The sequence below is a fragment of the Salvelinus sp. IW2-2015 genome, linkage group LG30 (genome assembly GCF_002910315.2).
Source record: "Salvelinus sp. IW2-2015 linkage group LG30, ASM291031v2, whole genome shotgun sequence".
Taxonomy (NCBI): domain Eukaryota; kingdom Metazoa; phylum Chordata; class Actinopteri; order Salmoniformes; family Salmonidae; genus Salvelinus; species Salvelinus sp. IW2-2015.
This window is the reverse complement of record NC_036869.1, coordinates 1,850,263-1,863,911: the sequence shown is the minus strand read 5'-3', so window position 1 is coordinate 1,863,911 and position 13,649 is coordinate 1,850,263. Positions and strand designations below refer to the sequence as shown.

Here is a 13,649-nt window from a genome sequence, read left to right as displayed (position 1 = left end):
AATCTCCTATTCTTTCCAGTAGCATTAAGGATGAGAAAGATGGGGCCGATTTGCTAATAGGTTCCTAGATATTTCTGCTGTGGAGTCAAGCACCATCGTTCTGTGATGGGATTGAATCGGGTCCAGACTACTGAATCTCTATAGCAGCCATGGAAATACCTGCTCAAACCACTTCAAGTTTTTATGAGTCCATTCTTTTCACTGTCAGAGAAAGCCAAAGAGTAGAGAGAGGAGAAAGTACAGGCCATGTTACACAGTAGGCTTGTTGGGATAGGCCCATCTGTCCCACGTTGTCTCCATTCCTTTACAATCAGTGAACAGTGAACACCAAAGAATGGATACCACTGGAGAAAGTACATGATTTGTTACATAGTAGGCTGTCTTGTCAAATATCACCTCCACTGAGTCCTTTACAATCAGGAACCACCAAAGCAGGGAGATAGTCTACTACTACATTACAAGGCCTGTAGTTTTTCCACCCTATCTAACTCCTATTGTCTCCATTCCTTGACTATCAGAGTACATAAATTAATGGAGGAGGAGAAAGTACAGGCCTCGTTACGTACAGGGAACTTTTCTCCCCCATATTGTCTAGTTTTCTCTGTCTGCCTTCAGAGCACTGTACATGTCCTAGAGAGTAGGGGGAGGGCTCTGCAGGTTTACCTGGCTAGAATTGCTGCTGACACTGCAACATCCTGTTTATAAGCCTACTCTGCTGGATTGGCAGTCGGGCTGCTGTGGAGTGAGCTCATTGGCTGCCTTCTAGAATGTTGCATTTCCAGGTGTTCTGACTGAGGGGATATTATCTAGTTTTATAGCTCAAACTCTTGGGGTTTCCGTATTGAATTATTTGGTGAAATTAGAATATGGACATTTAGTCTAGTTAAGCTAGCACTGCATCACTCAAGCATAAATATTTGCAGATAGATATTTATAATTTGAGCGACCCGAGACATCAGAGACATGAAACATCCTGCTGTTTCCAGTGCATGGTGTTGCCTAGTTCATCATCCAGTGTGGTAATCCAGTGGTGGCATCCTGCCACATACTGTACACACCCCCTTGTACATCAAAGAAAACACAAGTCCCCACCCCACTTAAATGACATCTTGCTCTCCCTAGCCGTTGAGCAGCATTGCTGACTTCCATATCTAAACCTAAGCCCTGACACTTTGTGTAGTTGTCTGTTGTTCAGTCATGCACATAGTTTGTTGTTCATAGGTTAGTCCAGTTATTGTGGTTGTGTGTGAACTGGACTGCACGGAGCAGAGCGACGGCGAGGCTCCCCCTCCCTTAATGAATGAGGCATATGCTTGTCTACCTCCCAAATGGCACCATATTGTTCCTGGGTCAAAAGTAGTGCACTACATAGGGAGTAGTGTGCCATTTGGGATAGTGGTAGTGTCTTTATCCACCATGAGGAGGCTCCTTAGATTTCAATTTCTCATCTTAACCTTTGTGGAACTCAACAGTGTTGCAGTCATTATTTTCTTCTTAATTGCTTGTGAATTGATTAGGACTATGTTTTGAGCGATTAGTGCTTTTTGAGGTCTGTTTCGGTTAAATTATTACAAAATAATAAGTTTTCCATTTTGGTTTAGATTATATATWTTTTTTTTTACATTAGATGCATTATGAAATGATAACATTCAAATTATTTTTGAGCTTTTTAATGTCCAAAGTCAAAAATAGTGAACATTCAATTGCCAAAATATTGAAAATATTCCATTGTCACTGTCTGGTCCACATTGGGTAGACATCAATAGGAAATTACTATGAAGTAATAAAATATTACTTCGTTTTTGGTCTATGACTTGATTATTTTTCATTCCTTAGTCATCTCATCTCTGCTCAGGCAGTAGCAGCCAGTCAGTCAGACAATGTTATCTCTGCTCCCCATACTGTACTGTCTTTAGTCATCCTATTCAGCTAGGCTAGCCTGCCTAAGCATGCTGCAGCGCTGTCAATTTTACTAGTTTTCAAATTAGATTTGCATGGCTCAGACATGTAATTTTCCTTTCACTGTCAGGCCCCTGGAAATGACTAAGCATTTTCTTAGAATATTACCTAATCACTTTTGTTACATGGGTTTGGTCAATCACAACATGGGCGCCTCAGAGGGGTTCTTGATCAATGTTTCTGATATTAGCTAGAAGCAATGTTGTGTGCTCCCCTCTGGGCTGTTTCATAGAGCTGGTTTACTGGTAAATATACAGTGACTTCAGAAAGTATTAAAACCGCTTGACGTTTTCCACATTTTATTGTTGCAAAGTGGGATTAAAATGGGTAGAATTGTCCTTTTTTGTCAACGATCTACTCAAAATACTATGTCGAAGTGGAAGAAATGTAACATTTGTAAAAAAATAATATTAATAATAATAATCTCTCTCTCTCTATATATATATATATATATATATATATATATATCACACACACAGTTGAAGTCGGAAGTGTACATACACTTAGGTTGGAGTCATTAAAACTTGTTTTTCAACCACTCCACAAATTTCTTGTTAACAAACTATAGTTTTGACAAGTCGGTTAGGACATCTACTTTGTGCATGACACAAGTCATTTTTCCAACAATTGTTTACAGACAGATTATTTCACTTATAACTCACTGTATCACAATTCCAGTGGGTCAAAAGTTTACGTACACTAAGTTAACAGTGCCTTTTAAACAGCTTGGAAAATTCCAGAAAATGATGTCATGGCTTTAGAAGCTTTTGATAGGCTAATTGACATCATTTGAGTCAATTGGAGGTGTACCTGTGGATGTATTTCAATGCCTACCTTCAAACTCAGTGCCTCTTTGCTTGACATCATGGAAAAATCTAAATAAATCAGCCAAGACGTACATACATACATGTGTGTGTGTGTATATATATATATATATATATATATATATTATTATTTTCAAAATTCATCAAGCTCTGTCAAATTGGTTGTTGATAGCGAATCTTTTTCAGGTCTTGTCATAGAGTTTCAAGCAGATTTAAGTAAAAACTCAGGGATATTCTCTGTCTTGGTAAGCAACTCCAGTGTAGATTTGGCCTTCTGTTTTAGGTTATTGTCCTGCTTAAAGGGGAATTCATCTCCCAGTGTCTAGTGAAAGCAGACTAAACCAGGTTTTTCTCTAGAATTTTGCCTATACTTAGCTCCATTCCATTTCTTTTTTAATCTGGAAAAACTCCCCAGTCCTTAACAATTGCAATCATACCCATAACATGATGCAGCCACCACTATGCTTGAAAATATGGAGAGTGGTACTCAGTAATGTGCTGTGTTGGATTTGTGCAAACATAACACCATGTATTCAGGATAAAAAGTTAATTGCTTTGCCACATTTTTTTGCAGTATTACTTTAGTGCCTTGATGTAAACAGAATGCATGTTTTGGAATATCTGTATTTTGTACAGTCTTCCTTCTTTTCATTTTGTCAATTAGATTAGTATTGTGGAGTAACTACAATGTTGTTGATCGATCCTCAGTTCGATCCTCAGTTTTCTCCTATCACAGCCATTAAACTGTTTTAAAGTCACCATTGCCCTCATGGTGAAATCCGTGAGATGTTTCCTTCCTCTACGGCTACGGAGTTAGGAAGGACGACTGTGTGTTTTGTAGTGACTGAGTGTATTGATACACCATCCAAAGTGTAATTAATAACTTCATCATGCTCAAAGGGATATTCAATGTCTGCTTTTTTTACCCATCTACCAGTCAGTTCCCTTCTTTGCGATGAATTGTAAAACCTCCCTGGTGTTTGTTTGAAATTTATTATATATATRTTTTAACATAATTCCACTTTGACATTGGGGTATTGTGTGTATGCCAGTGATGACAAAAATCTTAATTTATTCAATTTTAAATTCAGGCTGCAACACAAAAAAATTGTAGAAGTTAATGGGTGTGAATACTTTCTGAAACCACTGTATATATACGTGTGTGTGTGTGTGTGTGTGAAAGGGAGTGTGTGACTAAGAATGAAAATGTATGCACTCACTACTGTAAGTTGCTCTGGATAAGAGCGTCTGCTAAATGACTAAAATGTAGATGTAAAAGAGCGGTGTCGTGGAAAGCTTGTGCTGTCCGCAAAGCCACTATTCAGTCCCAGACAGTTCCTAACTGAGCTGATGGATTGATTGTCTACACTACATTCTTGTTGATTCAGACATGCAGAGAGGTGAGTTCAGACAGCCCATGGATCAAGCTTACAGGAATTGCTGCTGGGTTCTGTACCTACCTTGTCAGCAAGCAATTATGATTGTCGGAACAGTCAAGATGGCTTGTGTCAGATAAGGATTGTAAACTGTTATGATCAAATTGTATTTGTCACATGCTTCGTTTACAGCAGGTGTAGACTAAGTGAAATGCTTACTTACGGGTCCTTTTCCAACAATGCAGAGTAGAAAATAACATGGTTATGTATATGAATATCAGTACCGAGTCGATTCTAGTGGTATGAGGTAATTGAAGTAGCTATGTACTGTACAGGTAGGGGAATGTTGTGAAGCCAGATGCCAATGAATGTTACCCATCTGTGTCGAGTCCCCAATGGTCAAGCCAGTGTGCAGAGACCGTATCGGGGTGCAGGGGGCTACGTCCCAAATGGCACCCTATTCTCCTTTTAGTGCACTACTTTTGACCAGGGCCCATAGGGCTGTGTTCAAAAGTAGTACACTCTATAGGAAATAGGGTGCCATTTGGGAGACATGCAGGCTTTGGCACCAAGGGGAAATGGGACAGTCAGGTGTTACATAATTCTACTGTTATTCAATGTGGCCTGAAAAGAGGGAGTGAAGGGGAGGAGGGGTGGGGTGGCCCCAGATGCTGTAGTGATGTGATCTGTCCCTCTGCTTTCCCTTGCTTATCCTATTGAGTGTGAGAGAGACAGGATTAGTGTGTGTGTGTGTGGNGGGGGGGGGGGGGGGGTTGACTGTACAAGCCAAGGGTAACTTGTTGTGCAGAAGCTACCGTCTAGGGATACAAAGGCTAAGTTACACAACCAGAAGTGTCTCCACAAATCACTCGATAAACCTGCCATACAGTTGTATGCGTTTAAAAAAAAATGTGGTTGGCCCTGATCACCTGCATTTTAAATGTGTTTTATAGGATGACAATAGAATGGAGTGAGCTTGAGATGGCTGAGGGACCCTGTAGAGTGAAGGAAGGGGGCATGTGTGTCAAACACAAGGCCCCTTGGACACATTTCTATCTGGCCCGTGCAATTATTTGTGTTGTCAATTCATTTTTTCCCGCTTCCATATAGCCTGTGCTGTACTACAAGTCACAGCAATGCACTACCAACATGCTGTACACCAAACGGCAGTGCATTGCCACACACACACCCTTTCTCACAGACCCAGCCACACCCACACACGAGCCAGCCAGTGTGCAGTATCATATCATCACTAATGGCACTGACTGAATCTTCTACAGAACCAAAAGTTTAAACTTGTAGGCTAAATGTCCATACCAAGTTTTTGTTCCAAGGAGTCATTGCCATAGCCTACAGAAAATGTCTCTTTGGTGGTCATGAAGTTATATGGGCTCCCGAGTGGCGCAGCGGTCTAAGGCACTGCTTCACTAAAGTCCCTGGTTCGAATCCAGGCTGTATCACATCTGGCCGTGATTGGGAGTCCCATAGGGCGGCGCGCAATTGGCCCAGCGTCGTCCATGTTTGGCCGGGGTAGGCCGTCATTGTAAATAAGAATTAGTTCTTAACTGACTTGCCTAGTTAAATAAAGGTTAAATAAAAAAAATAAGATAAAGGATTCACATACGTGTATAAATTACTACTAAAGGACCATAGGACACACAAATCAAATCAAATCAAATTTTATTAGTCACATACACATGGTTAGCAGATGTTAATGCGAGTGTCAGGAAAAAGCTTTGTTTAGTTCCACAAGCAGTAATAACCAACAGTAATCTAACCTAACAATTCCACACTACTACCTTACCACCACACCAAAAAGTGTATAAAAAGAATATGTACATAAAGATATATGAATTGAGTGGTACAGAACGCATGGCAGATGCAGTAGATGGTATAGAGTACGTATACGTATGAGATGAGTACTGTAGGGTATGTAAACATAAAGTGGCATAGTTTAAAGTGGCTTAGTGTACATGTATTGCATAAAGATGCAAGATGCAGTAGATGATATAGAGTACGATATATATACATATGAGATGGGTAATGTAGTATGTTACATAGTATTAAGTGGCATTGCTTAAAGTGGCTAGTGGTCATATACATAATTTCCATCAATTCCCATTTTTAAAGGCTGGAGTTGAGTCAGTATGTTGGCAGCGGCCGCTAAATGTTATGGTGGCTGTTTAACAGTCTGATGGCCTTGAGATAGAAGCTGTTTTTCAGTCTCTCGGTCCCTGCTTTGATGCACCTGTCTGACCTCGCCTTCTGGATGATAAGCGGTGAACAGGCAGTGGCTTGGGGGTTGTCCTGATGATCTTATGCCTTCCGATACATTGGTGGTCTGGGAGGCAGGTAGTTTGCCCCTGTGATGCGTTCTGCAGACCTCACTACCTCTGAGAGCCTTACGGTTTGGCGGAGCATGCCGTACCAGTCGGTGATACAGCCCGACAGGATGGCTCTCAATGTGCCATCTGTAGAAGTTTGTGATGTTTTGGTTACAAGCCGAATTCTTCAGCCTCCTGAGGTTGAAGAGCGCTGCTGCGCCTTTTCACAACGCTGCTGTGGGTGACCAATTCAGTTTGTCCTGTGTGAACACCGAGGAACTTAAAACTTTCCACCTTCTCCACTACTACCCGTCGATGTGGAGGGGTGCTCCCTCTGCTTCCTGGAAGTCCACAATCATCTCCTTTTTTTGTTGACGTTTGATATGAGTTATTTCCTGACACACATCCGAGGCCCTACCTCCCCTGTAGCCGTTCTCGTCGTTGTTGGTGATCAAGCCTACCATGTAGTGTCATCCGCAAACTTGATGATTGAGTTGGAGGCTGCATGGCCACGCCAGTCGTGGTTGAACAGAAGTACAGGAGAGCTCAGAACGCACCCTTGTGGCCCAGTGTTAGGATCAGCGGGGAGGATGTGTTCACTACCCTCAACAACCTGGGCGGCCCGTTCAGGAAGTCCAGACCAGTTGCACGGCGGGGTCGAGGACCCAGGTCTCGAGCTTGATGACAGTTTGGAGTACTTGGTGGAAATGCTGAGCTGTAATCGATGAAACAGCATTCTCACATGGGTATTCCTTCTGCCAGATGGGTTGGCATGCAGTGTGTTCGATTGCGTCGTCTGTGGACCTATTGGTCGGTAACAAATTGGATGGGTCTAGGTGTCCGGTGGGTTGGAGTGATATGGTCCTTGACTAGTCTCTAAAGCACTTCATGATGACGAAGTGAGTGCTACGGCGGTTTAGCGTTTAGCTCATTACTTAAGCTTCTTGGAACAAGAACAATTGTGGCCCTCTTAACATTGTGGAAACAGCAGACTGGATAAGGATTGATTGAATATGTCCGTAAAACACAACCAGCACTGGTCTGCGCATTCTCTGAGGACGCGGCTGGGAATGCCTCTGGCCTGCACAGCCTTTCGACGTGTAACACGTAAATGTTTTACTCACCTCGGCTGCAGTGAAGGAGAGCCGCAGGTTTTTTAGGGGGCCGTTCCAGTCACTGTATGTCCTCAAAGCGGGCAAAAAGTTGTTTAGCCTGTTCTTGGACGAACATCCTGTCCTCGACGGGGCTGGTTTTCTTTTTGTAATCGTGGATTGACTAACCCCTGCCACATACCTCTTGTCGATGCGTTGAATTTCGACTCGATTTTGTCTCTGTACTGAGACTTGCCTGTTGATGCCTTGCGGAGAGAATAGCTACACTGTTTATTCGGTCATGGCTTCGGTCACCTTGCCCTCTGTTAAAAGCAGTGGTTCGCCGCTTTCAGTTTCACGCGAATGCTGCCGTCAATCCACGGTTTTCTGGTTTGAATGTTTTTATCGTTGCTTGTGGTACGACATCGTCATGCACTTCCTAATGAACTCGCTCACGAATCAGCATATTCGTCAATATTGTTGTTGGACGCGATGCGGAACATATTCCAATCCGCGTGATCGAAGCAGTCTTGAAGCGTGGATTCAGATTGGTCGGACCAGCGTTGAACAGACCTGAGCGCYGGAGCTTGTTGTTTGAGTTTTTGTTTGTATAAGCAAGTATAAATTAGTCGACAGTTGAGTCATCTACTTTATGAAATTACAGCCTGATGCACTGGCATCGTGAATTCAACCTCAATTGCGCCGCTATCATGTGTCTCGTTTACCTTGCACAGCAGATGGAAAGTATACAGACACATGCCACAGTCCTAGCTAGGCTAATAAATGTTGCAGTCTGACTTTGGTTTTTAAAGCTTGACAATGAATAACCAAAAACCTAAACTTGCAACGAAACACCATGCAAAGGAAAAACATGTCGGCCTATTACAGCAACATTTGAGCAGTATCCTAGGCTGGCTAATAAACTGCAATACATTTTGAGAACGCCATACAGCAATACTGCATTCAACCGCACTGGTGATCCATGCAGTGCAAAAAAAAGTTTAAATGTTTAACAACCTATATCTACATTTTTTTGTTGTTTATTAAATGCTTTTTGATTTGGGTGACAGCATATTATTCACATCTGAAAGCATAGCAGCAAAGGCTGAACAGATATAATTTATTCCTTTTGTTTTAATATGTTAATGCTATATACAGCATCCATGTACGTAAGTGGAATTATAAAGGGCCATCTTTTTTTCAAATAAAACCAGTTATAGGCATGAGTTTTTGGGTGTAAAAACTAACATGATAGACTATGTCTGGCCCGTGAATTCCTTGTTTTTTTCCCAATATAGCCCTTGTGCTGATTGAGTTTGACACCCCTGCAGTAAGGCAAGTGTTTGAAGGGTGCGTCCCCTTTTTCCTATATAGTGCACGTCTATGGGCCCAGGTCAAAAGTAGTGCACTATGTAGGGATTAGGGTGCAATTTGGGACTCAGCCCAGGTCTCCTACCAAAGCGAAGCAGATTAATAATGCATTCAATTACCAAGACACCACCTGCCTGGGTCCGTGGTGACGCTGTGCTCTGGTGCAGGAAAGCTTTTAGGGGAAAGCACTGTACCATTTCCTGGAAAGTCTGAAGGACTGTGTGGATGGTCCGTCTTTCCTCATCTAGGTATTTTTGTGAAACGCGTCAGGTCCTATTCAGTCAACTGGTAACTGGGTCTTCAAGATGTTTGCAAAACAAACTTTTTTTTTTTTTGCTTTATAGGCTAACATGCAGTTTAACTTTTATTTTTGTTTTGCCCCATAGCCTAAACACTGTTTGGTTAAATAGCATACTGGCTGGTGCAAAATTCTAAGTCCAGCGGTGGAAGCTGGTAGGAGGACGGGCTCATTGGAATGGAATAAATGGAACGGTATCAAACAGATCATACATATGGAAACCACATGTTTGACTCCGCTCCATGAATTCAATTCCAGCCATTACAATGAGCCTGTCCTCCTCTAGCTCCGCCCACCAGCCTCCACTGAAGTTCAGTTTGACCTGGTGGTGGTGTAACAATGCAGTGGGGGAAAAGCACAACAAAACATCATGAGAGTGACTGGGCACAAAGTGTTCTCTCCAGTGAGAGTGTATTATTTGGATTAGGCCTAGACGTGGACAAAGGGGTCTGTCATTCTACATCCTTCCATTTCAGTTTACCGAGAATCCTATTGTCAGGACAAGTGGATCCTAACCTAACGTTCCAGAATCACCTAGCCTATTCAAGAACAGCCAGTCGTTGGACAGTGTTTAATTTGGCTTGATTCAACTTGTGTCATCAATGCCTCCTCTCTCACCCTGCCTCCTGTACATTGCAGAGAGCAGACTAACTAAGCAGCTTAGCAGTGTTGATGGAGGATATGTGACTGTGTGAAAACTGTCTGGGTGTTCTCAGGAAGAATCACTGGGCTGCTGCCTGGGCCTTTTGCCTGCCAGCTTCCTCGGTGTTCTCATCAGCTTTGTAATCAGGCAGATTCAGTGTTTGAATCTTTGCCAGTGTGGCCAAGACCGTGCTAAGACTATCATTACTTTTCCCGGTGCCTCCTTTTAGAGGGAGGGAGTAAAACAAGCAAGGTGAAGAAAAATACTTTAATGCTGAAGTTGTCAAACATCATTAGCCTAAGTTTACAATGTTTCACCATTTCCCTTCCCCTGCCTCACTTTCCAGAAAACTCCAGCTTGTCATGTTATCTCAAATGCAAAGTCCCACCCAACAGTGGTCTGTTCCTGTGAATGCCGGTTTCTTTTCATTTTTCTTTGTTTCCTTGTTCCTCAGGCCGCCAGTGAGAGAAACAGACCATGTCTCAGGACAAGAACAGCTACCCCGGGGTCATGGGGGAGAACAACCCCCTCCACAACAACGTCTACGGACCGCCCCAGCCCGGGTTCGGGATAGCCCCTCCCAACTACACCCCGGCTCCAGTGCAAGCTCCATACCCCGGCCAGCCTGCAGCCTATGGCCAGCCTACACCATACGATCAACCTGCCCCCTATGGTCAACCTGCACCCTATGGTCAGCCCGGATTTCCCCAGGGAGGCCCAGGGTTTGGACAGGGACCCTACCCTCAGATGCCCTATCCCCAGGGCCCCTACCCCACAGTGCCCTACCAGCAACCTGCACAGCCAGGGTTCCCTGGTGACCCCAACAGTGAGTAGACCGTAGTGGACATATAGCTGTGCTTGAGACATTTCACATGATTTATGTTTGGAAGAGAAGTCATATGGTGTCATGGCGAATCTAGGAAAAGGTTGCTCTCTAGACACTCTTTCTGGTTCTTCTGGGTTTACCTCCATTCTATGCTTTAATAGCTATAAGATTGCAAAACTGTCCTAAGACCTGGGCTAACATGCACATTATTTCTACACTTAAATGTTTTGTAACACTCAAGCCCATGTCATACATCATTATTCCAAGTGGGCCAAACACAATGTGCTCAGGTACAGTTAAATTAATTCTGTTACCACTCTTCACTCCTGCTTATGTCAGTTTGAAAGGCAGGTTTGGAAATTCTTAAGGTCACTGTTTGGTTTTCGACTTAGATGGATGTATAATTACCCTGAGAAATTGCTGCCTGTGTCTTTCACTGTCCATCATCAACCTAGTGTGCTGAAGAAGCACACACATCATCCTCCTGAGGTTAAACTGTCTCACTGACTGACTGTCTCACTGACTGACTGTCTCACTGACTGACTGACTGATCAACAACTATATTGAACTAACCCTGTTAATGATCCGTGTCAAAACAACACATACAATAGTCTCACAATCTACAAGCATTTGATTGCCAATAGTCTCACCCCTGTAGTGATTAAACACATGGTTGCTATTTGGTCCTTATTGTTGTTGTTGTCTGGGGTTTTCAGCTTCCGCGGGTGACGGTTACCATGGGGACGTGCCGCCGTCTTACTACGACAACGAGGAGTTTACCAACTCTGGCTTTGAGGACAAGAGCATCCGACAGGCGTTCATCAGAAAGGTGAGACAGGAGATTAGAGGGGACGGGACTGCATGAATGAGAACAGAATAACATGCTGTCAGTTGAGTGAGTGGAGGAGATTGAAACCAAACCATTCTATCAGCTCCTAGTTATTCAGATGTAAATTAGCTTTTACCTAAATCTGGTGCAAAAATGTAAATAAATAAATGGTGCAACGCATCACTCCTCACTTTTGAGATGTACTCTGTTTTTGCTGTACATTGTCCCTGTCCAAATAAACTTCATGAATAAAACAATGATCTGCTATTCTTTTCATGTTTTTGACTATTATTCAAAATAAAGTAATTCCCTAACAAATCTAACCAGCAATGTTTCAACTTTAATTTCAATAGCCAATGTTGACTGACACTTTGTCATAGTTCTTGAAAATCTTTCTTGAGACAGTCCTATAACATCTGTCTGTCCAACCTTCTCCTCCTCCTCCTAGGTGTTCCTGGTGCTGACCGTTCAGCTGATGGTCACCTTCTCCTTCGTGGCCGTCTTCACCTTCGTGGACGATGCCAAGTTGTTTGTGCGGCGTAACCCCTGGACGTACTACGTGTCCTACGCCATCTTCTTTGTGTCTCTCATCACCCTCAGCTGCTGTGGAGAGTTCCGGCGCAAACACCCCTGGAACCTGATCGCATTGGTACAGCCCCACCCTGACTCTGGCTGCATGCTAAATGGCACCCTATTCCCTATGTAGTGTTCTATTTTAAAAGTAGTGCACTATGTAGGGAATAGGGTGCCAGTAGTGCACTACGTAGGGAATAGCGTGCCATTTGGGACTTAGACTCTGTCTTTTAACCTCTAATAGATGCATTGTCTAATGTATCAACCCTATGTATCTGTTAATATTTCAGGTCTTGGTTTGGGACAATGTTGCTGGAATTGGGTAGATATTGATATTAGACTAGAGTTACAAATATAAGATAGATATTGTCACGTTTTATAAAACTGTGAAATCAACGAAGCGATGAAACACAGATTAGATTGATTAAAGGTGCACTATGCAGAAAGCACTCTGCCATTTCCTGGTTGCTAAAATTCTAAATGTTTGCCTAATTTCAGTTTTTATATGAAAAAAAACAAGCAAATATAGTGTAGAGTTTCATTTTCCATAACCCAAAATATTGTATTTTCAGCGGTTTGAAGCTGGTGTACAAAACCTGAAAACTAAACTTAAAAACTGGAAGCATAGAAATAGTGTACATAGAACAGATCTACCACTTCATAGACTTGCTTTCAATGAGAATTACAGATCTATAACTCACATTTGTAAGTGAATTTTGTCTGGTCGCCCAAAAAGTTACATATTGTGGCTTTAAATACAATTGATGAACTGATTTGTCTCTATATATTAGTTATATAACATTCTGAGAGGGATGTGTTGTGGTTGTAAWACTGACGTTGTTGTCTGCCCTCAGTCCATCCTGACCCTGAGTCTGTCCTACATGGTGGGGATGATCGCCAGCTTCTACGACACGGAGACTGTCATCATGGCTGTGGGCATCACCGCTGTGGTCTGCTTCACCGTGGTCCTCTTCTCACTACAGGTCAGTAGTACACACATGCACACAGGCATGAACGCGTATACACACACACACACACACACTCCATCCTTACTCCCACCTTGCTGTCAGTGTCACACTTACGGTTTTGCAAACCATGATATTATGGAGTCTTTTTCTGCCTCCATGGCCTTTGTTTCAGTTTCACTATTACTATCACATACTATTACTGTGACTATTACATACTGTCACTATTACTATCACATACTATTACTGTCACTTGCTATCACTCACTATTACTGTCACTATTACATACTGTTACATACTATTACTATCACGTACTATTACTGTCACTATTACATACTGTCACTATAACTATTACTGTCACCTATTACATACTGTCACTATTACTATCACATACTATTACTGCCACTTGCTATCACTCACTATTACTGTCACTATTACATACTGTTACTACTATTACTATCAGTACTATTTTTACTATCACATACTATTACTGTCAACAATTACTACACATACTATTATATCACATACTATTACTATCACATACTATTACTGTCATTAATACATACTGTC

At 42.4% G+C, this 13,649-nt stretch overlaps 1 protein-coding gene across 1 annotated transcript in view; it reads left to right on the top strand.

Moving 5' to 3' along the window:
* Positions 1–13,649, top strand: part of LOC111955378 (protein lifeguard 1-like) — a 36,947-nt gene that overhangs the window by 3,338 nt on the left and 19,960 nt on the right. Inside the window, exons 2-5 of the mRNA XM_023975606.3 lie at positions 10,341–10,712; positions 11,429–11,541; positions 11,990–12,190; positions 12,969–13,097. Coding sequence (XP_023831374.1) covers positions 10,364–10,712; positions 11,429–11,541; positions 11,990–12,190; positions 12,969–13,097 — 792 coding nt within the window. The 5' untranslated portion in view covers positions 10,341–10,363. The remainder of the gene's footprint in view (positions 1–10,340; positions 10,713–11,428; positions 11,542–11,989; positions 12,191–12,968; positions 13,098–13,649) is intronic.